The sequence below is a fragment of the Moschus berezovskii genome, chromosome 19 (assembly GCF_049115385.1).
Source record: "Moschus berezovskii isolate FMDL1 chromosome 19, NW_MosBer_1.0, whole genome shotgun sequence".
Classification (NCBI taxonomy): Eukaryota; Metazoa; Chordata; class Mammalia; order Artiodactyla; family Moschidae; genus Moschus; species Moschus berezovskii.
Genome location: NC_142478.1, coordinates 4,905,455 through 4,931,825, shown reverse-complemented (window position 1 = coordinate 4,931,825; position 26,371 = coordinate 4,905,455). Strand labels below are relative to the sequence as shown.

Here is a 26,371-nt window from a genome sequence, read left to right as displayed (position 1 = left end):
AAGCTCCGAAGAACAGAGGTGCAGTGACTCTCATGAAGGTTGTGAAAACTCCAGAATCCAAGAGGCTTAGGGAGCAGGGTTCCACAGAGCACCTTTGCTGACAAAAATCTCACCGTGGGCAGTCAGGTGGGTGTGGCATTGCTCAGCACCTATTACCGAATTGCTTCACTGACACTCAATTATGACCTTCCTAAAAGGCGGTCATTGCCTCACTTCCTATGTTCCCCTGGAGCCACCGTTCTGGGCTCTGGTGCTGTGCTCCTGAGAGCTCCAGACTCAAAGGAGTGGCCGGGCCACCCAGTGGAGGTGCTTCTGCTGCAAGATCCAAATTAGACCACCTCCTCAGGCTCCTGGGGGCAACTCTGAGCCCGCAGGGAACTGTGTCCCTTGCCCAGAGGAAAAGCACCTGCTTTGCCCGGCAGAGGCCCAAGGAGAGGGCCAGGCCAGAGAAGCCAGCCGCTGGCCTCTCTCTGGTCCACTGGTTCAGGGTACAAAATGAAGTCACTGGGGAGTCATTCAGTGCAAATCAGGGGCCCCACTGAAGGAGGCTGAGTTGGTGCAGGTCTGGGGTGGGACCAGGAACCCCCCACCACTCCCAGGTATCCTGTCCCACACTAGAGCTCTCCCCCAGAGGAAAGTGGGCGCCATTTGGTGCTCTGACACTGTCAGGGGTCACCATGGAGAGCTCACCGCCCTCGTCAAATACCCAGCTTTCATTGAAGTGGCCCAACCTAGACAGCATATTAAAAAGCAGAGACATCGCTTTGTCAACAGAAGTCCGTCTAGTCAAGGCTATGGTTTTTCCAGTGGTCATGTATGGATGTGAGAGTTGGACTGTGAAGAAAGTTGAGTGCCAAAGAACTGATACTTCTGAACTGTGGTGTTGGAGAAGACTCTTGAGAGTCCCTTGGACTGCAAGGAGATCCAACCAGTCCATCCTAAAGGAGATCAGTCCTGGGTGTTCATTGGAAGGACTGATGTTGAAGCTGAAACTCCAATAATTTGACCACCTGATGTGAAGACCCTGATGCTGGGAGGGGTTGGAGGCAGGAGGAGAAGGGGACAACAGAGGATGATATGGGTGAACTCCAGGAGTTGGTGATGGACAGGGAGGCCTGGCGTGCTGCGGTTCATGGGGTCACAAAGAGTCTGACATGACTGAACGATTGAACTGAACTGAATGGCCCCGCAGCCAGCTGCCGTTGGCTCATGAGGCACGCCCTGGGCACACAGGTGGCCTCCCCACAACCCTGCCGCCTGCTGCTGGTTTTCAGGAGGCTGAGGGAGCGTGGTTGAGTCCGGTCCTGGAGGACTGAAAGCACCAGGCACATACCTTTCTGCTGCACAGTGTGCTATCAGGAAGCACAGACGAAAGGCAGTCCCCCACAGGAAGCGGCCTGTATTTACTGGAATTGGCCTAGGAGACGGGCGCTCCTGTGGCTGACCTGAGTGGAGAGGATTTTCTTGTCCAGCGGCGGAGAGTGAACATGACTGTGCCCTCATCTCTATATAACGTCATTAACTAGGGGGGACATGTTCGCGGCACCCTGGTGTTTTCCTCTAGGATGACAGTTACAAGTGAGGTTCTTGCCTATGAAATTTCAGTGCTGCCGTCCACCCATGGACGGGTTAAGGAAGTTTCTGATGGGCTGCCTTGGAAACCTCCCTATAACCGTGACATGATTGCTCAGGGAATGTGCATTCTGAATTTCTCAAATCTAATTTTGAGCAAACTTGGGGAACATCATTTGCTGGCAAGTTAGGGACCGCCTCTATGACTCAGCGTTTGAACATTTCTGATGAGGCTGGGGACAAAGCCTGACTCCAGAGGTCTGGTAGAAATTGCCTAAGAGGACCTCGAGCACTGACAGGCAGACGGTCAGGCCACACCAGGCTCCAGGTGGCCTCTGGTCAAGGCTCATGAAGGAGACTGTGGGTGCTGCTCCGGCCATGACCCCACTTGCAGTGGGGCCTGTTGTCCCACCTGCCAACTAGGAAGGAAAGCTGAGGCAGTGAGCTGCAGGGCTCTGGCCTGGAAGACAGAAAAGCCACTTTCTTCAACCGCAGGACATTACCTTTGTCTTCACTGAGGCGACCCAGTGAGCCACTGGGCATTTCACTGGAAGATATTTGCAGACGAAAACACCCCTGGGGAGAGGGTGCTCTGGCTTGTGTTTTCAAGCCTGTCCCAGATTCATTCCGAGCTGCGCACTGTGGCTCCGCAGAAGCTGAGTCGGGTGACTCTGTCACCCATTCTGCTTGTGCTCACAACCCAAATCATTTTAAGAAGTACTTAGTGGGTCAACTGCAATGTCTCTTCGTCACATTTGGCTTAAATGTGTATGCTTACATGTACTCAGGAACACATACCAGGAAAAAAAAAACCTCTTATATTTTCATGGCAGGACTGAAGCATGAAGCGAAAGTTTATAATGAAGAATTAAGAACAAAGTTTAAGTTTCAGTAGAAAATTCTGTGAAACTGCAGAACGTCATCATTGCTAGATGGGAGGAGATAGAGGAAGGAGAGTATGCCCTTGGAGGCAGGAGGTGGCAAATTTGTTCCCCTCGGAAACCTGAATTAGTCAACCGTTCCAGAGCCTCTCACTGTAATAAATAAATACGAAGACTGCTGAATGAACAATGAGGAAAGTGTGGTCCCTGGGTTTCAACGAGAACCTTTAGAAGACTGGAATACAGGTTCCGTGAGGAAATCATCAACCAAGAGTTGAGAGAACTACTTGAGACCCACTGTGGAAATAAAAGGCCTCACTTTGGTCTGTGTCAGTAAGCCCCGTTACCACAGGGATGACGGCAGAGGAGGGGCCCAATGTTCCCAACCGCTGACAACCCAGGCAAAACCAGGCTCTACACGTCTACGGGGCAGCGCCTCACAAGCAGGACAAGGACGTCATCTGCTGTCATCCATTGCTGTCTGACCCCAGGATCTTCCCAAGGAGAGCAGCTCGGACTGAAACTTAATAGGAAATCCCAAGGTATGAGTCTCATGTTACACACAATCCCCCTTTCTTTTCAAACCAATGCTGCATTTCAAATAAAAGCATGCCTCCCTCCCTCTCTACTCATTCCTGAGGCAGCCACAGAGGTGAGCTGCGATTTCCCAATAGCGTCCTGAGCCAAAACACATGCGAGCGCACAGGAGCAGATCCAGACTTGCCGGCCCCACGGAGATTGTGCAAAGGTTGGCCCACAACACGGAATAACGCAAGGGCACACGAGGTGCTGAACATTCCATGCGTGGCCCGCATATCAGATGCATGCCTGCATCCCAGGTATGGCGCAAGACCCCCTCCCAGGGCCCGCGCAGTTAAATGCAGGTTCTATGCTATTAAGAAGACACACATCAATAGCTCATTTTGGCTCTGGAGACGTCTGAAGCTACAGCTGCTCTATCCCAACCTTCTGGCCCCTCCCGTCCACCCCATCTCCACCCTTCTCTCTGTACGGGAAATGATGCACTCTCTTACCGGGGTCACCTGCCCACGACAACAGAAGCAGCTGAGAAGACACAAATCTCATAAACATGAACTTTATTAAACTACACATTACATAAAAGAACAAACATATAAATGGACCTTTAAATACATTCAGTTCATCTTAAAATTCATATATAAACTTATTTACATTTCTGCATTATATATTTAAATTATTTTCCAAGCTTACTACCAATAAAAGGTAATAGAATGATCACCCGCTCACACAGATGCATACAAGTGGTCCACAGGGCTAAGCAAAACGCCACTTCTCAGGAAACTCAGCTTATTAGATTTCAAAGCAACAACTCATTCTGAAGGTGCTTTCTTCCGAGCGAGCCTTTATGTGAGACCTCCACCATGGAAATGCTGGAGTTTAGTTCTGGAAGCTGATCCCAGGGCAGAGATGGGTTCTTGGCTGTTCACGATGACGTGGACTCTGGGAGTTGGCAGGACCCTTGAAGACCACAGCAGAGGCCCCCACTTATGCAGACTGGGAAACAGAGGCTTAAGGAGAGGGGGTGACTTGCCAAAGCCTCACAGCATCAGTGAGGGAACAGGGATTTGGACCCTGCTTTCCAGGGTTCCCCAAGAGGCCACAACCCTGACACTACCCACAAACACACAAACTTTTGACCTCTTTCACAGGCCCTAGGTTTCAAACAGTTTTGTGTGCATGGTTAAATATATGATTTTTTTTAAAGGCTTTTCGAGATGATGAAAACTGGCTCAGAATTCTCACAACCATCTTTGTGGAACCCTGCAAATACTACTCAGGGCTATTTTCATAAGAGGTTTTGTGGTCAGGTGCCTTGTTTTCCTTTTCAGTTTAGTTGACTTACGGAAGCTCAGAGTTTCCAATTAATTTGGATGGAAGGCAACATTCTATAGGAGGGAGACTGTAACATCAACCGTATGGATTCACCAGGAATACATTACTATATTTGCCTAAATCCACCTCCCGCTGTCAGCTCTAAAACAGTTTCACTAATAAGTGATCAAAAGTGAAAAGTGGGAGGAGGGGCAATTTTTAAATAACAAAAATGTTTCAAGAATCCCCACTTCCCAATTAGCTAGTTGGCACGGAAGCAGTGAAACTGAAACTGAGCAGTATGTTTTCCTCTTTTGAATGAAGGCTTACTTTTTTTTCTTCAAAATTTTCCTGATAATATAGTCTTCTTAAAGCAATTTCAATTGTGGTCCGGTTTTAAAAACTTGACCTGGTTTTTCTCAGGATTTAAAACCACTGTACCAAAGGACAGACATCAACATTTAAAAATACCATGGAGAGAGAAAGTGAATCTTTCTCTCCAGGCCACATTAGCAAAGGAGAAAGTCTGGGTTTATTCCTCCCTAGAGGAACTACAGTGAACACAAGTTACAGCAGCCTTCACTCAGTTTTACAACAAACGGTCAAACGAGAAAACAGGACAGGAAGGATGTTCTCGGCTGAACAGTCCCTGATGACCTTCCATCAAAACACGGCCCCTCTAAACTCTGGAAGCTCCAGCCTTCTCCCAGGGGCCACCACCCGTCTACAGGGGAGCACCAGATTCCTGTCCAACAGTTTTGCTTTCCCTCCTGTTCACCTCACCAAAGGCAGCAGGTGGAGATGAGCAAGGGAGAGTCTTCAGGAAGACGGTGCCAATCACAGGACACCCAAAGGCTTTGCGGCGGAAGTCCAGTTGCCAGCTGCACAGCATGGGCAGGTGGAACCCTGAGGCCAGGGAACTAGGAAGATAAAAAATACCTTCACCATTTTTCCCCAGGGAGGCATTTCACTCTGTGAAAGGAGCCAACTAAAACGTTTAATTTTTATAATAGTAAAAAATGTCACTGATATATAAAAACTGGCCCCAAGATCTTGTTACTCGTCACCTAAGAACATCAGATGATGTTGAGTCAGGCAGCGACCTTGTCTGGGTCGTTCGCCGCTCTCCGTTTGGAGGATGCGGCTCACCAGGTCCACCTCCGGGGCCGATCGGTCCAGCGGGGATGTGGGTCCAGCAAGCTACACCTTCAGGGGCGCTGGCAGGCGGCCCCAGGGAGGGGTTCCATGCGGAACAGACATTCAGGGTCGGCCTTTTGCACAAGTCAGCCTCACCATCCGAACCCCAGAAGGCTAGCGGCGAGGGCGGGCGCCCCTCACTTACGCAAGGGATGAAGCCCCTTCCCCAGCGCCGCGCGGCTGGCCTCCTTCAGCCGCAGGGAGGCCCTTTCGCCGGCCGCGCGGCCCTTCGGCGGGGCCTCGGCGCCGGGCCCGGGGCCCTCTGCGGACTCGGGCCCCTTCCGCAGGGTGCGGGCGCTGCCGGCCCGCCGGAGGGCGCCGCTGTCCTTGGGGGCGGCGTCCTCGGGGCCGCCCTTCACTCTCAGCTGCCGCTGAGACACGGTCCGCGTGAGGCCGGGGGCTCTGGCCGGAGCGGGAGAGTCGAGCCTCTGGCTCCGAGACGAGGAGGCCACCGTGTTGCGAGCGAAGCTGGGGACCGGGGCCGGGCCCCGGGGCACGCTGGCGGCCGGCGCGGCGCGGGGCGGCTCTCCGGGGCCGTCGGGGCCCTGGGCGCCGGAGCGGCACACCTTGTCCTCCTCGGGCTTCGGCCGCGGCACGTTGCGCAGGGGTTTGGCGCTGGGCTTCCTGAAGGAGCTCCGGAGCAGCGGCGGGGGCTCCCTCCCGGGCCGGGCCGCGGGCGCCGGCGTGGGCCTCGCCGGGGACGCGTCCGCGGGGCCGCGCAGGGAGCTGCGGCGCGCCGGGGCCGGGGGCGGGGCGGGCCCGGCCTCGCGGGGGCTGCCCTTGGCCGCCGGGGGCGCGCGGCCGGCGCGCGAGATGGGCACGACCCTGCGCATGCTCTCGTTCTCGCCGCCGGTCAGCGTCCTCACCGGCCGCACGGGCCCGGCCGGCCCTGCGCTCCGCCGGGCGGCCCCGGCCCGGGACGGCCCCGCCGACGGCGGAGCCTCTCTGGGGGCGATCCTCCGGAGGGCCGAAGCCTCCCTGCCTCGGGCCGGCCTGTCCCTGGGCGGGCCGCCCTTGCAGCTCTCCGGCTCCCTCTTCCCTGAGACGGAGCCCGAGCCGGGGGTGGAGGCAGCCGCGGGAGCCCCTGCAGTCGGGCTGCAGATGGGGTTGGAGGAGGCCTGACTGGCGCCCGTCTCCCAGGCCCCGGGGGACACGGAGCCCTCCCCATCGCCCGCCTCGCCCGGGTCCCCCTCTAAGGGTCTGGAGTTGGCTCCCTCAGAGCAGTCCAGGGTCAGCGAGCAGTCACTGGTGTCCGAGATGCAGAACAGAGGCCCAGGATCTTGGCTCTCAGAGAGCGGAGCTGTGCTTCTGGGCTCATAAGCGGCAGCCCCGCCATCCTGGGGGACAGGGCTGGGACCCACTCGGGTACTTCTCCCCATGGGCGTCGTTGGGCTGGTGTTGGGGGCGCCCAGGGACTGTGGGCTCCCATCCCCCACGGACACCAGCTCCATTGGGCTGCAGTCATTCCCGGTCAGCCGGACCGGCTCCTCCGGGCCCTTGGGAGCCTGGAGGTCGAACTGGGCCAGCCCGGTCACCAGCTCATGCTCTCTAATCCCTAGAGCCAACGGTGAGAGCGGGGGCGAGGACCGCACAGGACCCAGGCCCACCGGTGCGCTGTTCCTTTTTCTGAGGGTGCTGACCCCACTGCGCCGAGGACGGCGTAAAGCGCAGGCGGGATCCTCGGGGTGGGCTGCAGGGAGCCAGCTCGGCCAAGCCGTGGTAGGGTGGGGGGCTTCCTCCTGGCCCTCCGAGGCCCGAGGGCTGTGCGCTAGGCTGGAGTCCTGGCCCCTCGGTTCTCCAGGCTCCCTGCAGGCTCTGTCAGGCGGGACCTGCCAGAGGCAGCCCCGGGATGAGTTGCTGGGCTTGAGCTCCTCGCGGCTGCCCGTGGAGCTCTCCAGGAAGCTCAGCAGCTCCCGGTCGGCCATGGTGTCCAGGGAGAGGCGGGAGCGGCGGGTGGTGGGGGGCCGGTAGGACGGGCTGGCGGGCCTGCAGCAGAGAAAAGGGGGCAGGTCCTCCGCGCCCCTCTTGGTCAGCATCTCCACATCGTTCTCACTGCTGCTCCGGCCAAATCCAAACTCCCCCGCCGTCCAGGATCGCCGCTTCTGCTCCAGCTCCTTGAGCCGCTGCCGCTGCCGCTGCCTCAGCTCCTGCACCTGGCGTTCGTGGTTGTCCTGAAGGTGGGGTGGAGAGGCGGGAAGATGCATGAGACGCGGGGATCCGAGTGCAGCTGCAGAGCTAGCTATCCGAACACCCCACCGAGAGACACTGGCTGGAGGAGAGCCCTGAGTCACGGGCTTCCCTCACTGAGGGAGATGGCCTGTGTTTGCACATGCGTGTGCCAGGACGGCTGGAGGCCTCCGTCCTCCTCCAGCTGTGTGGGCATGACCAGGACACACTGGGCCTGACCCCAGCCATCTGCCTACGGTGATCATCAGAACCTGGGGCCCAACTTCCAGTCGAGGCACTGTGCCCTCAGTGTGGGCTGTGACTGCACACGTGTCCGTGACCTCAACTCCCAGGCAATGCAACTTGGTTTCGAAGTAGGGCGAGACAGAAGGGACTTCCAGGAGTGCTACTTAGGCACAGAGAGAAAAATGCTCTGGGTATTAAAAGGGGTCTGAATCAGCGTTGCATACATACAGACATATACACACATGTCCACACACTCATGCGCACACATTCGGGATCTGGATGCATAGACGCAGACTCAGGATATTAAGAGATGCCTGTGATCTCTGAATGCTCCCTGGTAAACACCACAAATGCCACAGAGGCTCTGTCCTTTGTGCCCGACACACGTCCCACAGTCAGAGAAGAGGATCTGCTTTATCAACCTTTCTGCCTTTCACCCTGCTCCAAGGAGCCGGCCCTCCCCCAACAAAACCGAACAGAACAAATGCACACACCACACACAGTTTACTGCCTGCACCTTAAATATACTCGTGCCATATAAATGTGAGGAGCCCACAACCCAAATCTGCTATCATTAGTGCTTTTCACTTGAAAATCAGTTTCTGCAAACAGTGGACTTTCGCTTCCAAGTGGTGCACTTTTCCTTCCAAGTTTCTGTGAGCCTCAGGCTCCGACCACTGGGGACTCTGGGCCCCTCCTGCAGCCTCGGCCTCCCCAAGGTCCCCAGGTCTTCTTTTAAGGCTGCCTGCGGACGGCACAGGGCCAGCTCCTGGCTCTCAGGACAGCTGGGCTGAGAGCATCACACAGGTGGCCTCACAAGCGTGGAGAATTCCAACTGGGAGTGAGGGACTCAGGGCCAGTTTGGCCAGTACCACCCCAGCAGCACCTCCCCTGCTGACCTCACTGCTTGGACAGAGGAGAGGAAACGTGGCCACAGGCTCAGCCTCCTTTTCAGTGGACAGAGAAAGGCAGTTTGAGAACTCCAGTCACTCTGAGCTACTCATGTAGGGGTCCACAGACACTGAGCAGCCCCTCAGAGAAATTCAGCTATGGACAAACGTGCGTTTAAAATTGAGGGAGAGAGGCTCACAGGAGTATTTGGTTCCTTACCAACACCTGAAATGATGGGCTGTTGTTCTGTTTTTAGTTGGCAGATGAAAGTTTTATGTGCAAAGTCAAGAAACCCAGAGTTTTCTGGAGTCTGCATGAACTCAGAGATTATGACCTGGAGGCTGACGGGTAAGAAGGCGGCAGTTGCGTGGACAGCAGCCTGCTCCCTCAGTCTCTGGGCATTCTGAAGCCCGCTCTGGCCAAGGACAGCCTGGTTCCCCAGATGCCGACCCCTGGCAATGGCTATAGAGCTCAAAAGAGGGGCAAGGGGGCCTTCCGATCACCCCACTGTGACAAAGGACCCCCTGAAGGAGGAAAGTGTCTCCTGGGAAGAGAGAAGGGTCTTCAAAGAGATGCCTTAATAGCATGACTGCCATCCTAAACAAACCTGACAAACAAAACGCTTTTAGAGCATCAGCTTGAGCACTGGAATGAACAGCACACGTTAGACTTGGCAACAGGGGAAGGCTCAGGACTGCGAGGGCAGAGCTCCCCCGGCATCCCGAGGGACAGCCAGGCAGCGCCGCCAGGGCCAGACCTTCCTGCTGCTGTGAAGCCACCGAGGCACCCTTCCGCCACAGGCAGGGGCCAGGCTAGGAAGAGGATAGGCAGAAATCCAGACAACTCAGAAAACACAGAGATGCCACGAGCTGTACCTTCACCGCGTTGTTGAATCTGACGCAGAAGTCTCTGAATATCTGCAGGCACTCATCCAGCTTCACCGTGTCCTTGTCTTCGCAGAAGAAGTCGATGAGGGTGTGGGCCTCGTCCTGGAGCTCTCGCTTCCATCGCTCCAGCTCTGCCAGCTTTTCGAGGGCAAACTGTGGGGGAGGGACAGGCGGCAGATGTGGAGCTAAGCGCTCGGCGGCCCCTGGGGCCCAGGGCTCAGTCTCGGATCTCACTGCAGGGCCCCTAGAGCCAACAGGGCAGTAAGTCACCCCCAACAAAACTCCGGGGAGCAAGGTGGATCCTGTGTCAGGGGAGCCAGAGGAGGCTGAGGAGCTTTAACCTGGAGGCTGTCGCCAAGCCAGTGTCCCCCTGTAATGTCACTGGACACGTGGCACTGGCATATAGTCGGTGTCATTAAGGAAAGCCCCGTCTGCCTCTGTTCTTCCTGCCTCATGAATGGGTCACTCTCTGGTCATGGGTCCGCTTCAGGGTCCCAGAAGTCTCTTGTGTTGACCAGTTGTCTTATTCACAGTTGGGAAGGGTTTAAACTTAACCCTGAATGAGCACTGTTAGGCTCACCCAGAAGCCTCACATGCTTTCTTTTTCACTGGGAACCACGAATTTTATGAAGAAGGCATGCATGGGGTATATTCCTTTATGAAATCACACTTTAGTTGGGTTGGCCAAAAAGTTTGTTCAGGTTTTTCTGTTCCCCCCCCGAAAAACTTTTTGGCCAAACTGATATTTGAGAAACTTCTTCCTGGGTAGGGGGCCAGGCCTGGGCAATGGTGACATTGTGGGCTGCCCCCTGGCCGCTGGGCTCGCTTCCAGAACACAAAAGAGAATCTCAAGAGAAAGTTTGAGAAGACAAGCTCCTTCCTATCTACACCATCCACCATCCCCTTTCAAAGCCCGTTTCTCACACCAAATGCCTTTGAGAGGTAGTAGGAAACCAAAACTATTTAGGAAACCAAATGCCAGAGAAAGTAACCATCTGAGTCAGTAGCCCGAGGCAGTGTGTGTGTTCACGCTGTATTTTTCTTCACAGAGGGAAGGGTATTAATGGAAGGATTAATCTCTGCCTGTCCCTCTTGTACAGGGGGAAAGATGGATCCTAGCCAAGAATAGCTCAACTGCAGAAAAACAGGACTTTGACAGGAACCTTCATGGGAGCTGACTCTACCTGGGATATCTCATCGTCAGATCCCATGGGGACGGCAGAGCACCTGGACACTTGCAGGCCGCCTGGGACTTGGAGAGTGACACATTCTGAACAGACCCTGAAAAGCCACCATGCTTGGAATCACTGGCCAGGAGCTAGTTTCTGAACTCTTCCCTCATGGTTGGGGCCACAGATGAAAAAGTTCAAAGCAACGCTGGCAAAGCGTGAATGACAGATCGGTAGTTGTGGCAGCCAATTCAACTTTTCAACTCAAACTTGTCTGCTGTGGAGTATCAGGTCCACCCCAGTGTGCTTGATACTTCTCACCCAAAGGGTCAAATTGTGAAACAGATCTGCAGATGGTAGATCATTTTTCTACTCAAAAACCTTCAATGGGGCTTCCCTGGTGGCTCAGTAGTAAAGAGTCTGCCTGCCAATGCAGGAGACACAGGTTCGATCCCTGATCCAGGAAGATCCCATATGCCGTGGAGCAACTAAGCCCGTCTGCCACAACTAATCAGTCTGTGCTCCAGAGCCTGGGAGCTGTAAGTACTGGAGCCCACCCGTCCTAGAGCCCGTGCTCTGCAACAAGAGAAGCCGCTGCAGTGAAAAACCCACGCACCACAACAGGAGAAAAAGACAGAGCAGCAGTGAAGACTCAGCACAGTCAAAATAATAAATAAATAAATGTTTAAAAAACCCTTCAATCATTCCCCACTTGGCTTAGAGAGCAAAGTTTTCAGACTGGCATTTAGAGCCTTCTGTGTCCTGACTCTAACCTACATTAAAAATTGTATTTCCCCTATTTAAAAAGAAAGTAAACTTGAGAAAAATAAGTAGCTGTATGGAATATTTCACTTACATAGATAAAAATGAGTACCAGGAAGATGAGTTTAGAGTGAAAACAAGGCTGCCTCTCAGCAGCCGTCTGGGTGTGCAACTTTGCATCATAAGCTTTCCTGTGCTGCCATTTAACAGAAGAAATTAACACCTCTTATAAGAACCGAGAAACAGGCCTCCAGAATGCTCCTCTGAATGTGTGACAGGCTTCTCCTCACATTCCTGGATTGTTCCATTTGTCTGAACAGGCTTATTTATTACTGAGTGTTTTCCTAGCTCCTGTTCATGTGATTCTGTGGTGATGTCTACTTAGTTGTCTCGGAGAAGAAAATCTGTGCACTTTTAAGGGAAAATTAAAGTTCAGTGATGTTTGAAAGAAAATACAGAATACGTGTTTAATAATAAAAACAAACTCCTAGCAGAGCCAAACAAAATCAGGTGTTCCCTGATGGGAGCTGCAGTTCACAGCATCTGATGTGGCTCCATTTCAAGGAAACCAGTGGGGGAGACTGAGGCTGACCTTGGTCTGATCTTCAAGCACACGGTCCCTTTCCCACCTCCCAGGGCAGCCCTGCCTCACATATCCCGGCTCACAAGCATTAGAGCCCTGACGCCAAGGTTTCAGATCTGTTTGGCGAAGGCAAATTGAGCAGCACACCATTTCCTGAAGGCTGAAAGCATGAAGAGGTGCCACTTCTTTTTTTTTTTTTTAAATAAGGAAGATAAAAGAAGTATGTCAGACTATGTGATTAGTGAGTCACGATGAGCTGTCACAAACAGGTCCACTCTGCTGGGTTCTGTTGATGCTACTTGGGGCAGCTCCCACCACACCCTGTGGGCCGGTGGATCTGGGGTGGTAGGAGGCACTGGCTCAGTGTGCTCTCCTGTCTCCCTATAAAACATGCCAAAACGGAGCTTGTTTCTTCCACAGAAATAACTGGAGGAACAACAGCCCAAGTGCTCAGGTGTCTTTAACGAGCACCTCATTCTGGCATCCAAAAGTTTAACTGGGAGGCAGGAACTCCAGAACTGAGCTTTCGAACCAAAACCTGAGTCGCCAGGCAGCAGCCGCCAAGCATAAGCATAAGTGATCCCAGTCCACGTGGGAGTGGGTGCCATCCTGTAGACCGAGCAGAAATAAACAGACACCCCATCTCTAGCCAAGGGCTCAGGGTCAGACATATTGCATATCCTCCGCCAGAAAACCAATCCAGCAAAGAATGCATGCTCAGCTGCTCAGTAGTGTCCAACTCTTTGCTACTCCATGGGCTGTAGCCTGCCGGGCTCTTCTGTCCATGGAATTTTCCAGGCAAGAATACTGGAGTGGGTTGTCATTTCCTTCTCCAGGGGATCTTCCTGACCCAGGGATCAAACCTGGGTCTCCTGCGTCTCCTGCATTGCAGGCGGATGCTTTACTGCTGAGCCACTGGGGACGCCCCCATAAAGACGGGGCACTGAAATATCAAGTTGCTTTGACTGGCTTAGGGGGAAAGCATGAATGGAAACCTGCTGCTTCCACAAACACAGCCCTGCAAATGTAAGTAGGCTCACAGGGCCACTGAGGAGATCAGAGGGACAGGCTCGAATCACTCACCTGAAGGAACTCCTCCATCTGCTGACACAGCTCTCGATCCCGCTGGATGTTCTCCTTGAGAGACTTCGTCCTGACAAAGAGCGAGTGCAGCTCCGCCTCCGTGTTATCCAGAGATAATCTGCAAGAAAGAAGGAGAGAGTGGGCAGCTGGCACTGGGGTTGAGGGGCGGTCACCCCAGGGATACCAAACAAGACCCTGGAAATAGAGGGGAGAGCTGCCGCAATCACCTTCACCACCCTCTATGTTTATAGCTTCCTCCTATGTTTTTCTAAGAGGCGATTCCTTCCTAAAGACACACGGTGGTTCAAAGAAAGCGGGCTGCAATTTTGTTCTTGCTGGATAGAACCACTTGCAAAGCTTTTCCTAACCTAGGTCTCAACGGCTTTATGCTGTCAGCATCAGTGTCCAACAGGACTCACATACTTATACTTTCCTCTGGCCTCGAAAATGCAAATACAAAAGCCCTAACCAACCCATGAAAAGCAAGGTGGCGGCCACATGCTGATAACCAGGACGTTACTGGGGCTGTAGAGACACTGCACAGACTACATGTTGCCTGCCACAAGCAACCAGAGTCAGTACTCTGGGTCTTGGAGAGAATGGACACACAGCTAAGAGTTCTGCAGAGAAATGGTGGGATTGCTGGCAAGGCTTTTGTTATAAATGTCATACCGAGATTAACAGAGCATGAATGATGTTCATGTCACCTGGTAAAGTGAAAGGTGAAACCTAAGTCCAGGAGGAATTCAATGAGCACATTCATAGATCAAGATGCTCTCAAGCGTCCACTGTCAGTTCTAACTTTTCTTTACACAGTAGCTTTCCACCTTCACTGGCACCCACCTATATCCTTTTCGTACTTCCCTTTCCAGTTCAAATAAACCTCAGTAAGTTTTTCCTAAGACAATATGTAGCTAACTTTCCCCATCTAACTCTGACCAGAAATGGAACCGTTATTTCTATGTGTATCTCTTAGAAACATTTCTGTATTAGAAGGAGGAAAAAATATTTCCACGCAAATTTCTTTTAGTAATTCAAAAGTGAAAACAGTTTACATCTTTGCAGATGCCCGTTCTGTGGGAGGAATACTCTGGTGATCTGTAAATATGAACTATATCAACTGTTCACACTTAGGACTGATCCTCTCACTTTGGGAAAGACGACATCTGTGGTTAGATGTTCTCAGGCAGTAACCCTGAGATGCGGGCCGGTGGTGGGCGGGGCTTGAAAAGCTCTGGTTGGCATGTTTATGCGTCTGGCTCACAGCTGTCCCAACTGGATAGAGTCCCTCAGATAACAAGCAGATGACATGCACTGGGCTGATAGGTGAGGTGGCTGCTGCCGCCTGCTCACAGGACACGGCTGTGGCCGTGGGCATCTTTCCCCAGCTCCGTAATCGACAGTGCCGCTTGGGAACGTGAGGTCAGTCATGGTGGCAGTATTTATACCACAGAAATCAGCAGTAGCTACAAATCAGGACCTTTTTCCTTAAAAAGCTGGCTATGGGACATTACCACCATTTCACATTTACATGTGTGGTATATATTATAAATTTAAAAGCACAGGACTCAGAATGGATACACAGATTATAGCTACATTAAAATACACATCTATATGAGGATCAGAAGCAAAGAGCAGTGATGTAAATAGAGCTTTATGTTTGTTAGATACTTTCTCTGTAAAGTTGAGTGACTAATTTAAAACAAAATCCTTTCACAGCCCTTGATATGGTTCCAACTTCTTCTAATGCAATAGAAAGTAAATGTACCATGTTAGATTCTAAAGGAATCAGTGAGGTAGGGCCCCGAGAGCTTGACTGATGTATACCAACTCCAAGTGCTGTGTCCTTTGAGCCCTGTCTTTTGGGTGTGGAGTATTTGAAGTTCTTATCCATATACATACATTTTTACATTGATGATATTCATTAGAATAAACTGAAATAGGGGTTTTATTTAGATTAAAAATAAAGATTAATTTTTCAAAACCCCCCTAATTCCAAAGCTGCACACACACCTCTATAACCAAATGAAAGGAAGGTCTAAAGTTCAACTAGACAAAACTTTTGAAAGTTCAAACCTGAATCCAGAAGTTGTAAAATATTCATCAGTTTTTATAAGAAGGTAGTCAAGAAAAAACAACCAACCACGTTTGTCTCACCATACTCTTTCTTGCTTACCTGGCAGCCTCCTGAACATGAAGCAATTTTTCAGAAAAATTTAGAAGCACAGCATCTTTCTTTTGGGCTTCCTGAAACAAAAAAAGAATTTTCTCTCACTCTATGGGGACAAAACTGGAATTGTATCCACTACACGGAGAAGTTTTTCTCAAGGCTTAAAGGAACCCTAAAATCACTGTCCCCCTTTAAGGCGTGATACAGTCAAAGTAATTCACAGAGACACAAACTCAGTCTGACATTCTCAGTAAGACTGGCCAGAAATCTCCTACTCTCAAGAAACATTTAACTTCCCGGAGCAACTGATCCTGACATGAAACACAACACATGCGTGTGAAAACTCCGTGGAAGGAGGAGGCAGCTTCGCAGGGCCCACCGCTCCTAAAAGAATCCAATCTATCCTGCTGAAAACCACCACAGCTACGAGGGCGCCTCTGTGTGACCCAGCTTCCAGCAGCTGTTAGACCAGTCTGAAAACTGAGCTTAATCAGACGGCACACAGGCCATGGAGGAGTCTGGACCCTTCCCCTGTTCAGAGGGCACAAGGAGCGCAAATATGAAGGGGGCAATTTGCAACTCAGCAAACCTCCCCACAGGGGCAGGGACCAAGCCACACAGAGCACCTGGATATGGGGATCTAACAGGGCTAAGGAACACATTTTCTGGTCTTAATGTCCTGAAAATGGACTCTTCAGTTAGTACCAAGTGCAACATGCCCTCTGTCTTCTGAAGAATATAGTAATAATAGGGTGTATTATTTATGGAGCGCGTACTATATTCAGAACACTGAGTTAATAATCACACTCTGAAATTATCTTCCTCCGCCTTCTCAATTACCTAGTTTTGAGGTTATCACTCCCCGCCCCCCATCATTAGATGAAGAAATTGAGGAACTTAAGGCTTACATAACTTGTCTGAGGAAGTACAGCTAATAAAGGACAGGTCAAAAATCTCCCTTCTGTCCTGTTCAGAAGCTCACACTTAAGCCTGCAACACACCTTCCTCCCAGGTTAAGCTATGTCTCCATGACTGCTGTCAAAATACAAGGAGATTCAGCAGGAAAAACAAGCCTGCACAATTCGTTATTTGAGATAATTTAACAACAAAGAGAGAACTGTCCTTGGCTGGTCTTTGACTTTGTAACTAGTTATCTGGGGGTCACAAAAACCCAGTCCATGAGTCCAAGTGGTGGACAGGGTTCAGTCCCCAAACATTGTGTGGACGGTAAGGCTCCCTCACCCCCAATTCACAAAGAAAACGAAGTGATCCATCCTCTCATTGCTCTGACCCCTCACTCTTTACACACAACTGGTCAAAACTCCAGTCAACTCAATACTAGAAAGAAATGTTTCAACACCCAGGCCTCTGCTCTCCATCCCATGGCCATTACTCGGATTCTCAACTCTCCCAAACGATGAACGCCAGCTTCCACCAAGAGGCACCCCTATTTCTCTTCTCTCTCCACTCCAAGCCATCCCCCCACACTGCCTCATTTTCCTCGGAAAAAAACATCCCTGGTCATGCCATGATGAGTACAAACCACTGCTGGCTCACCAGTGCTAATGCGTGAAATCCAAATTCCCCAGCTGTGGGTGTGAATCCTTCATCACGTGACTTCACCAACCTCTGTGCCCAGTCCCGACCCCTCCACTTCCCTCCAGCCCTGTAACTCCAGGTGCAGCTCAACTCAGGAATCTGCACACAGAACCTTCTTGGCATCTACCATGCCCTTTTCTGACTGTTTGATGCCACTTCACACCTCTGAGAAACTCCACTGCCTCCAGCGGGGGTGCACAAACACTCTATCAATCACTTCCACGTACCTGCGCAACAAAGTGCAGGAGATTCATCCCAGGTTTATTTGCTTTTGTGTCTGCCAATTTGAGCAAAGAAGACAGTTTAAATCCTACTGCATTGCCAGCATACCCTCCCTAAAGAAGACAAATCAAAAGAAAAAAAAATAAACACATTTTTAGACAGACAAAGTTGGAAATGCAACATTTAAAAAATTTTTTTGAACTTTACTTACTGCATTCATGATATTCCCTGCTTGTAGCACCAAGTGTAATATGGAATGTAATTCTTCACACGACATCAGCTCTGTCAGAAAGAACACACCACGGAACCTTAGAGAAGCCTGCAGCTCAAACACACGCAAGACAGCCATCACACCCAAGTTTAAGTGTGTCTGAAGCAAAGTCTGACCCTAAACTGTATAAAAGACTGAAACAAACAAAGCAGTGCATTGCATGGTATATTTAATGTACCACCAGCTCCTGGCGATGCCCATCCTAGTGTTAAACTGGGAACCCCAATGACACTTAAGTGTCCCATATACTTCAATGATGAAAATTTTCAAGGAGTGGAAAATACAAAAATCTCAGGAAAGGCAGCATACTGTGCTATAGGAATAATCTCCTCAACAGTTCTTTCTTTTTTTCCTTTATATCCTTTGAGATTGTGTTTATGGACTATGAAAATGAATAGTAAGCAGCATTTTGCTTAGCTGATGAGCTGTGAGGAGATACAAAATAAACAGGCTGGCATGATATGTAAATAACTTGCAAAGCTCCAACTCTTAGAGGCAGGTACCCAGAGAATCTTTCCATTTTATTCAAAACTAAACATTTTGTTTGGATTGGCTTAAAAGTTTCAAAAGGAACTCAATCACTGTTGTATTAATAAACTAATTCTTTAAACATAAATCTTTTGTATTATCCACCAAGACAAATAAACAATATTAAAATTTGTTAATGTATTTAAAAGATAAAGAGATAATTTAATTACTAAAATTACAGTATATATAAGTAATAAAATGTCATCTATGATATTGTTAATATTCTCCATTATGTCTGGTATTACTTTCAGAAAGTTACACTTGGATCACTGCCTATACTGTGTTATCTAAGAAGGCCAGGTTTTAAAGGGTAACCAGATAAAAAACATTTCCACGGTGCCCACAAATTTGCATCGCTTAATATGAAAACACATTCTTCCATCTCTATTTGAACAGAGGAAACAATCCTTTCAAAGCTGCTGCTTTAGCCTTAGTATAGGAAGAAATTTTAAAAGGGCTCCATATTGAAAGAAGAAAATGCCCTTAATTCTTAGTCTCTTCTCTAAACGAAGAAAATATAATGAGCTGAAGAAAAGGCGACTTAATGTCAACACAAGTCAGAGTCACTAAGCAGGTAAAATAAATAGGAATAAGCAGTGTACCACAGTAACTAGAGATCCAGAAAGGGACCAGGAGGAGATGAGGCCAGGGACCCCAGGTGACAAAGGCAGGAAAACAGGAGTCCAGGGAGCGCCAGAGACTCTGCCTCAGAGACAGCAGGAGGCAACTATGGCCAGCATTCTCACTGGGCTGCCTGCAGGAAAGCAAGCTCCCAACTCTGGAGCGAGACAGCAGAGCGGCCTGAGGAGGCTCCCCACTGGGGCAAGCGGAAAGTCAGCACGAGGCTCAAAGGACCAGAAACGGCTGGCTCGCTCCTCTCCTAGCATCTGGAGGGACCTGGGGTGCGGGAGAAACCGTTGGGGAGGGGTCTGGAGGGAAGGAGCCATGCTTCCCGGAGAGTGGGGCGCAGGGCCAGAGCCGCCGACACAGGCCAGAATGTGCAGGCGGCCAGGGCTCAGGCTGACAGCACGCACCACCATGCACACACATGACACACACAACGCATGCACAACATACACAGGCTACACACAGAGAACACACAACATACACACTCTACACACACACCACACACACACACCACACACAACTACACACACTAAACACACCACACACAACATACAGCACACACACAATCATACACACCACACACACTAAACACACCACATACAGCACACACACAACCACACACACTAAACACACCACACACAAACAACTACACACACTAAACACACCACACACAACATAGAGCACACACACAACCACACACACTAAACACACCACACACAAACAACTACACACACTAAACACACCACACACAACATAGAGCACACACACAACCACACACACCACACACACTAAACACACCACATACAGCACACACACAACCACACACACTAAACACAACACACACAACACACATACTAGACCCACCACACACAACATACAGCAGACACACAACCACACACTAAACACCACACACAACCACACACACCACACACTAAACACCACACACAACATACAGCACACACACAACCACACACAAAACACACCACACACAACATACAGCACACACACAACCACACACACCACACACAACATACAGCACACACACAACCACACACACCACACACAAAATATATACCACACACACACACACACGTTCAGAAAGCTAATTTAGGAGAGAAACAAGAGCACGCTGCAACCAACAGGCTTATTCCTAAACTTGAGAGGAAAGATGGGCTTCCCTGGTGGCTCAGATAGTAAAGAATCTGCCTGCAGTGCAGGAGACCTGGTTTCAATCCCTGGGCCCGGAAGATCTCCGGGAGAAGGGAATGACAACCCACTCCAATATTTCTGCCTGGAGAATTCCATGGACAGAGGAGCCTGGGGGACTACAGTCCATGGGGTCGCAAAAGAGTCGGAGTTGACTGAGCAACTAACACGTTCACTTTCTGAGATGAGATAACTTTCTTTTATTGGAGGATGATATGCTAATTAATTGGCTGGTCAGTTAATTTAATTAATTAACGGGGGGAGTAAATGGAGCTAAACCTTAAATACCATCCTTGGTAACACGTCATTTCCCTTTTTAGAGTGTATCAGAAATGGAACTTTCCATATCTATAACTTTTCAATTGAACGGTTTTTAAAAAATAGGCTGCTACCAAAATTAATAAAAACAGATTACACAAAGCATCATGTATTCACCCACCTTTTGTAGCGTTTCTTAGAATCGTCATATCTGTGTATAGAGAAGAACAAGAAGGCAAAAATTCCTTCTTTAGCACCATGGCTTCAATCCGCAGGGAATAGCTGAAAAATAAGAAGCAGAGCTGTAGCGTGTGATGCTGTTGACCTAAGAACCATGCTCTGCCAAGAGCAGTGATGGGTGGTCCTTACTTTGGCACCTGGATTAAGCAGTGCAGAAAGGAGTCTGCCAGGGACAGCTTGGCCACATCTCCACTGAACGACTTTAGTTTCTTTATCTAAAAGACAAATGGAAAAGGGGGCGGTCAAAGAAAAAGGACCAATGATTGAAATACAACATCATTTTAAATTCCACCTTAGAATTCCTTTCAGAAAATAAGGATTTCAGAGCTAAATTCAAATTAATAAAAATGTAGACCTAAGAAAAGACAAAAGAAAGTCATCGACTAGTTTGTTGTTCCCAAACAAGCAAGTTAGGGAAAGGAGAGCTGCGTCACTCATGTGGGTATAAACAGCCCCACACAAACCGGAGAGCCAGAGCCACTGGAGTGAGTCCTCAGGGGGTTACTAAGGAAGCCAGAAAAAGGATCAGGCCCAGGATGAAAATGTTGAGTAAGTCATAAGCTGGAGGGGAGACCCCTGTCTGGAAAAAGAAAGAAGAGACTCGATATATATAGTTACTATCAGCTCAGTTCAGTCGCTCAGTCATGACCGACTCTTTGCGACCCCATGAATCACAGCACGCCAGGCCTCCCTGTCCATCACCAACTCCCAGAGTTCACCCAAACTCATGTCCATCGAGTCGGTGATGCCATCCAGCCATCTCATCCTCTGTCATCCCCTTCTCCTCCCGCCCCCAACCTTTCCCAGCATCAGAGTCTTTCCCAGTGAGTCAACTCTTCGCATGATGTGGCCAAAGTATTGGAGTTTCAGCTTTAGCATCAGTCCTTCCAATGAACACCCAGGATCAATCTCCTTTAGGATGGACTGGTTGGATCTCCTCACAGTCCAAGGGACTCTCAAGAGTCTTCTCCGGCACCAGAGTTCAAAAGCATCAATTCTTCGGCGATCAGCTTTCTTCACAGTCCACCTCTCATTATACATGGATGATATACATGTTCATATACAGTTCATCCCAGTATAATACTGGAGATCAGTGGAGAAATAACTCCAGAAATGAAGGGATGGAGCCAAAGCAAAACCAATACCCAGTTGTGGATTGTGACCAGTGATAGAAGCAACATACGATGCTGTAAAGAGCAATATTGCATAGGAACCTGGAATGTTAGGTCCATGAATCAAGGCAAATTGGAAATGGTCAAACAGGAGATGGCAAGAGTGAACGTCGACATTCTAGGAATCAGTGAACTAAAATGGACTGGAATGGGTGAATTTAACTCAGATGACCATTATATCTACTACTGTGGGCAGGAATCCCTTAGAAGAAATGGAGTAGCCATCACGGTCAACAAAAGAGTCCGAAATGCAGTACTTGGATGCAGTCTTAAAAACGACAGAATGATTTCTGTTCGTTTCCAAGGCAAACCATTCAATATTACAGTAATCCAGGCCTATGCCCCAACCAGTAACGTTGAAGAAGCTGAAGTTGAACGGTACTATGAAGACCTACAAGACCTTTTAGAACTAACACCCAAAAAAGATGTCCTTTTCATTATAGGGGACTGGAATGCAAAAGTAGAAAGTCAAGAAACACCTGGAGTAACAGGCAAATTTGGCCTTGGAGCACGAAATGAAGCAGGGCAAAGGCTAATAGAGTTTTGCCAAAAGAATGCACTGGTCATAGCAAACACCCTCTTCCAACAACACAGGAGAACACTCTACACATGGACATCACCAGATGGTCAACACCGAAATCAGATTGATTATATTCTTTACAGCCAAAGATGGAGAAGCTCTATACAGTTAACAAAAACAAGACCAGGAGTTGACTGTGGCTCAGATCGTGAACTCCTCATTGCCAAATTCAGACTTAAATTGAAGAAAGAAGGGAAAACCACTAGACCATAGTTACCATAGCAGAGCCTAAGTCACAAGTGAAATGTCTTATTACTTTGAATATTTTGGATATAATAAAGATGCGGGGGGAGCTAACACAGATCTCCCTTCTAAGGTCAAGCTCCCCTTCACATTTAGCAGCTTTATAGGAAGGGCTCACTGGATGTGGAGGTGAGTACACACTGGCTTTGCAGCAGGAAGCTAGAGAGGAAAATGTCTTAAACATTTGAAAGATGTCAAGATCTTCCCCTCTGAAAGAGAGTCAGGTAAGGATCAGTAGAATGCCACTTCCATAAATTAAGACAAGAAGCGTCTATGCCCCGGCCCTCGAGGCACATACTACAAACACAAGAACAAGATGAACCAGGCATCTACACGAGGTTCTGGAATCAAAGTCGGTATCACTCGCATCTGCTGCTCATTCTTATTTTCTAAAATGTCCACAATGAGCATGTACTAGTCCTGTAAAAAGGTAAACTAAACTAAACGTTATTAAATACACAAATATGCCTTCAACTGTGGTAGAGGAAAGAAATAAAAGAGTTCTGACACAGGAATGTAACAGCTAGCAAGTAGGGATGGAGGCACAGAAAGTTCTCAAGCTGTGCCTGCCCCCCACAGAAAACAGGAGCAGCCCCAAACACATTCCTGTCCGCTGGACTGGAGTTTTCCAACAAAAACACTTTATGGTCAGTAGCACCTTAAGATTGCTGCTGCTGCTGCTGTCGCGTCAGTCGTGTCCAATTCTGTGCGACCCCATAGACGGCAGCCCACCAGGCTCCCCTGTCCCTGGGATTCTCCAGGCAAGAACACTGGAGCGGGTTGCCATTTCCTTCTCCAATGCATGAAAGTGAAAAGTGAAAGTGAAGTCGCTCAGTGGTGTCCGACTCTTAGCGAGCCCATGGACTGTAGCCCACCAGGCTCCTCTGTCCATGGGATTTCCTAGGCAAGAGTACTGGAGTGGGGTGCCATTTTAAGATTGCTAGAGTTTTGTAATAACCTACACGGGAAAAGAATCTGAAGAAGAATAGATGTATACATATGTGTAACTGAATCACTGCTGTCCACCTGAAACTAACACACTAATCAACTATGACTTAATTAAAAACAAACAAGACCACTGGAGTAAAGCTGATAGTCCATCCTTGCAGCTAACTGCTCCCAGTAAGCACTCAACACTTCAGAAAGCTTTATGCTTCCTACCCCTGGATTATGTTCAGTTCAGTTCAGTCGCTCAGTCGTGTCTGACTCTTTGCGATCCCATGAATCACAGCACGCCAGGCCTCCCTGTCCATCACCAACTCCCGGAGTTCACTCAAACTCATGTCCATCGAGTCGGTGATGCCATCCAGCCATCTCATTCTCTGTCATCCCCGTCTCCTCCCGCCCCCAATCCCTCCCAGCATCAGAGTCTTTTCCAGTGAGTCAACTCGTCGCATGAGGTGGCCAAAGTATTGGAGTTTCAGCTTTAGCATCAGTCCTTCCAATGAACACCCAGGATCTATCTCCTCTAGAATGGACTGGTTAGATCTCCTTGCAGTCCAAGGGACTCTCAAGAGTCTTCCCCAACACCACAGTTCAAAAGCATCAATTCTTCGGCGATCAGCTTTCTTCACAGTCCAACTCTCACATCCATACATGACCACGGGAAAAACCATAGCCTTGACTAGACGGACCTTTGTTGGCAAAGTAATGTCTCTGCTTTTTAATATGCTATCTAGGTTGGTCATAACTTTCCTTCCAAGGAGTAAGCGTCTTTTAATTTCATGGCTGCAATCAGCATCTGCAGTGATTTTGGAGCCCAAAAAAATAGTCTGACACTGTTTCCGCTGTTTCCCCATCTATTTCCCATGAAGTGATAGGACCAGATGCCATGATCTTTGTTTTCTGAATGTTGAGCTTCAAGCCAACCTTTTCACTCTCCTCTTTCACTTTCATCAAGAGTTTCATTTTGAGTTCCTCTTCACTTTCTGCCATAAGCGTAGTGTCATCTGCATATCTGAGGTTATTGATATTTCTCCCGGCAATCTTGATTCCAGCTTGTGCTTCTTCCAGCCCAGCGTTCCTCATGATGTACTCTGCATAGAAGTTAAATAAGCAGGGTGACAATATACAGCCTTGACGTACTCCTTTTCCTGTTTGGAACCAGTCTGTTGTTCCATGTCCAGTTCTAACTGTTGCTTCCTGACCTGCACACAGGTTTCTCAAGAGGCAGGTCAGGTGGTCCGGTATTCCCATCTCTTTCAGAATGTTCCACAGTTTCTTGTGATCCACACAGTCAAAGGCTTTGGCATAGTCAATGAAGCAGAAATAGATGTTTTTCTGGAACTCTCTTACTTTCTCCATGATCCAGCGGATGTTGGCAATTTGATTTCTGGTGCCTCTGCCTTTTCTAAAACCTGCTTGAACATCTGGAAGTTCACGGTTCACATATTGCTGAAGCCTGGCTTGGAGAATTTTGATTATGTTAGGTGCCCATAATAATAACCTAATTTTTAAACCTCTTGAAAAATAGGAATTAACCATTCAAAAACAGGGAGGAGATCCCCAAACTGAAACATCTGCATCAATTTTTCTGAAATACAAAATGTAACAGTGCAGATGCATACCCCAGACTCCCCAATATTAAGTCTGGGCCTTAAGACTACATTTTCTCCCCAATAGCCAGAAAACAGCCATTTATAGAATTGCATTATTCCCCCTACCTTTAGGGTCTCAAAGTGAATTTTCCATTTTCAGCCTTACTAAGCTTAAGTTTCTGTGAAGAAAGCTGAGCACCGAAGAATTGATGCTTTTGAACTATGGTGCTGGAGAAGTGGGACTCTTGAGAGTCCCTTGGACTGCAAGAAGATCCAACCAGTCCATTCTAAAGGAGATCAATCCTGGGTGTTCACTGGAAGGACTGATGCTAAAGCTGAAACTCCAATACTTTGGCCACCTCATGAGACGAGTTGACTCACTGGAAAAGACTCTGATGCTTGGAGGGATTGGGGGCAGGAGGAGAAGGGGACGACAGAGAATGAGATGGCTGGATGGCATCACCGACTCGATGGACATGAGTTTGAGTGAACTCCGGGAGTTGGTGATGGACAGGGAGGCCTGGCATGCTGTGATTCATGGGGTTTCAGAGTCGGACACAACTGAGCAACTGAACTGAACTGAAGTTTAAGGAGAGATGGAACTTGTGCTTTACTTAAACCCAAACTAGTGCCTAGTTTCTGAACTGAAAAAGCCACAGGATGAATTCTGATCCCTCCTGAACTAGAGTCTAACGAGTCACCATATATGGGCAGGGGCAGAGTGGGGTTGTCTGTGTCTTTTCTAAGGCCACATATATAGCATGGGCAAAACCTCTGAGAACCACAGCACAGCTTCCTGTCTACAGCACAAGAGCAGGTCATGGTAAGTGCACTTGGTAGAGATTTCTATTAAACATGTGGTGAACTGTAAATGAACAATGATTAATTGCCTTCTCATATAATGAGTGAAAAATGTTTATGCAGTTCAAGAGAACAGTGATGCTAAAGATAGTATTTGTTTTAAAAGCCATGTATACAGTTCTTAATTCCATTTCAAAATGAGATTTATGTTCATTAAGAGGGATTACTGTGCCTTCACAGTGAGGGAGTTAAAAAAGAGAGGTGGACCAAACCCTGTAATTATTGTGTATTCTCATCACCATCAAAAAGCATTTATCAAGCGTTGTTAGGCATCGTTTTTTTGGCTGAGCCGAGGGACTCTCATTATGACCCGGCTGCGCCCGGTTTCTGCCCTAACAGCAAACAGCCTGCTCCTTAAGACCCACGCATTCCACAGCACAGGCCTCCTTCATCCCGGCTAAGTCCACTCACGTGGCCATGAAACAGCAGGGTTTCCCACCAAATGGCAGACCCACGCAAGAGAAGACCCCGGGGCTTCCTCCTCTCCCAGGAGCAGAGTGAACAAACAAGGTAAGAATAAGGTGATAAAAACATCAGAAGGGGCAAGTCAGCTCGCTGCTCCAGACAGC

The 26,371-nt window shown here is 49.2% G+C and overlaps 1 protein-coding gene across 3 annotated transcripts in view; it reads right to left on the bottom strand.

The window, feature by feature from the left end:
* Positions 1-3,422: 3,422 nt before the first annotated feature.
* Positions 3,423-26,371, bottom strand: part of FHDC1 (FH2 domain containing 1) — a 42,962-nt gene continuing 20,013 nt past the window's right edge. For all 3 annotated transcript variants that reach the window (XM_055404776.2, XM_055404777.2, XM_055404779.2), the window contains exons 5-12: positions 20,539-20,624; positions 20,351-20,451; positions 17,491-17,561; positions 17,285-17,392; positions 15,465-15,535; positions 13,289-13,406; positions 9,680-9,844; positions 3,423-7,672 (exon numbers count right to left, since the gene is read on the bottom strand). In XM_055404776.2, the coding sequence (XP_055260751.2) occupies positions 5,639-7,672; positions 9,680-9,844; positions 13,289-13,406; positions 15,465-15,535; positions 17,285-17,392; positions 17,491-17,561; positions 20,351-20,451; positions 20,539-20,624 (2,754 nt within the window). In that variant the 3' untranslated portion in view covers positions 3,423-5,638. The remainder of the gene's footprint in view (positions 7,673-9,679; positions 9,845-13,288; positions 13,407-15,464; positions 15,536-17,284; positions 17,393-17,490; positions 17,562-20,350; positions 20,452-20,538; positions 20,625-26,371) is intronic.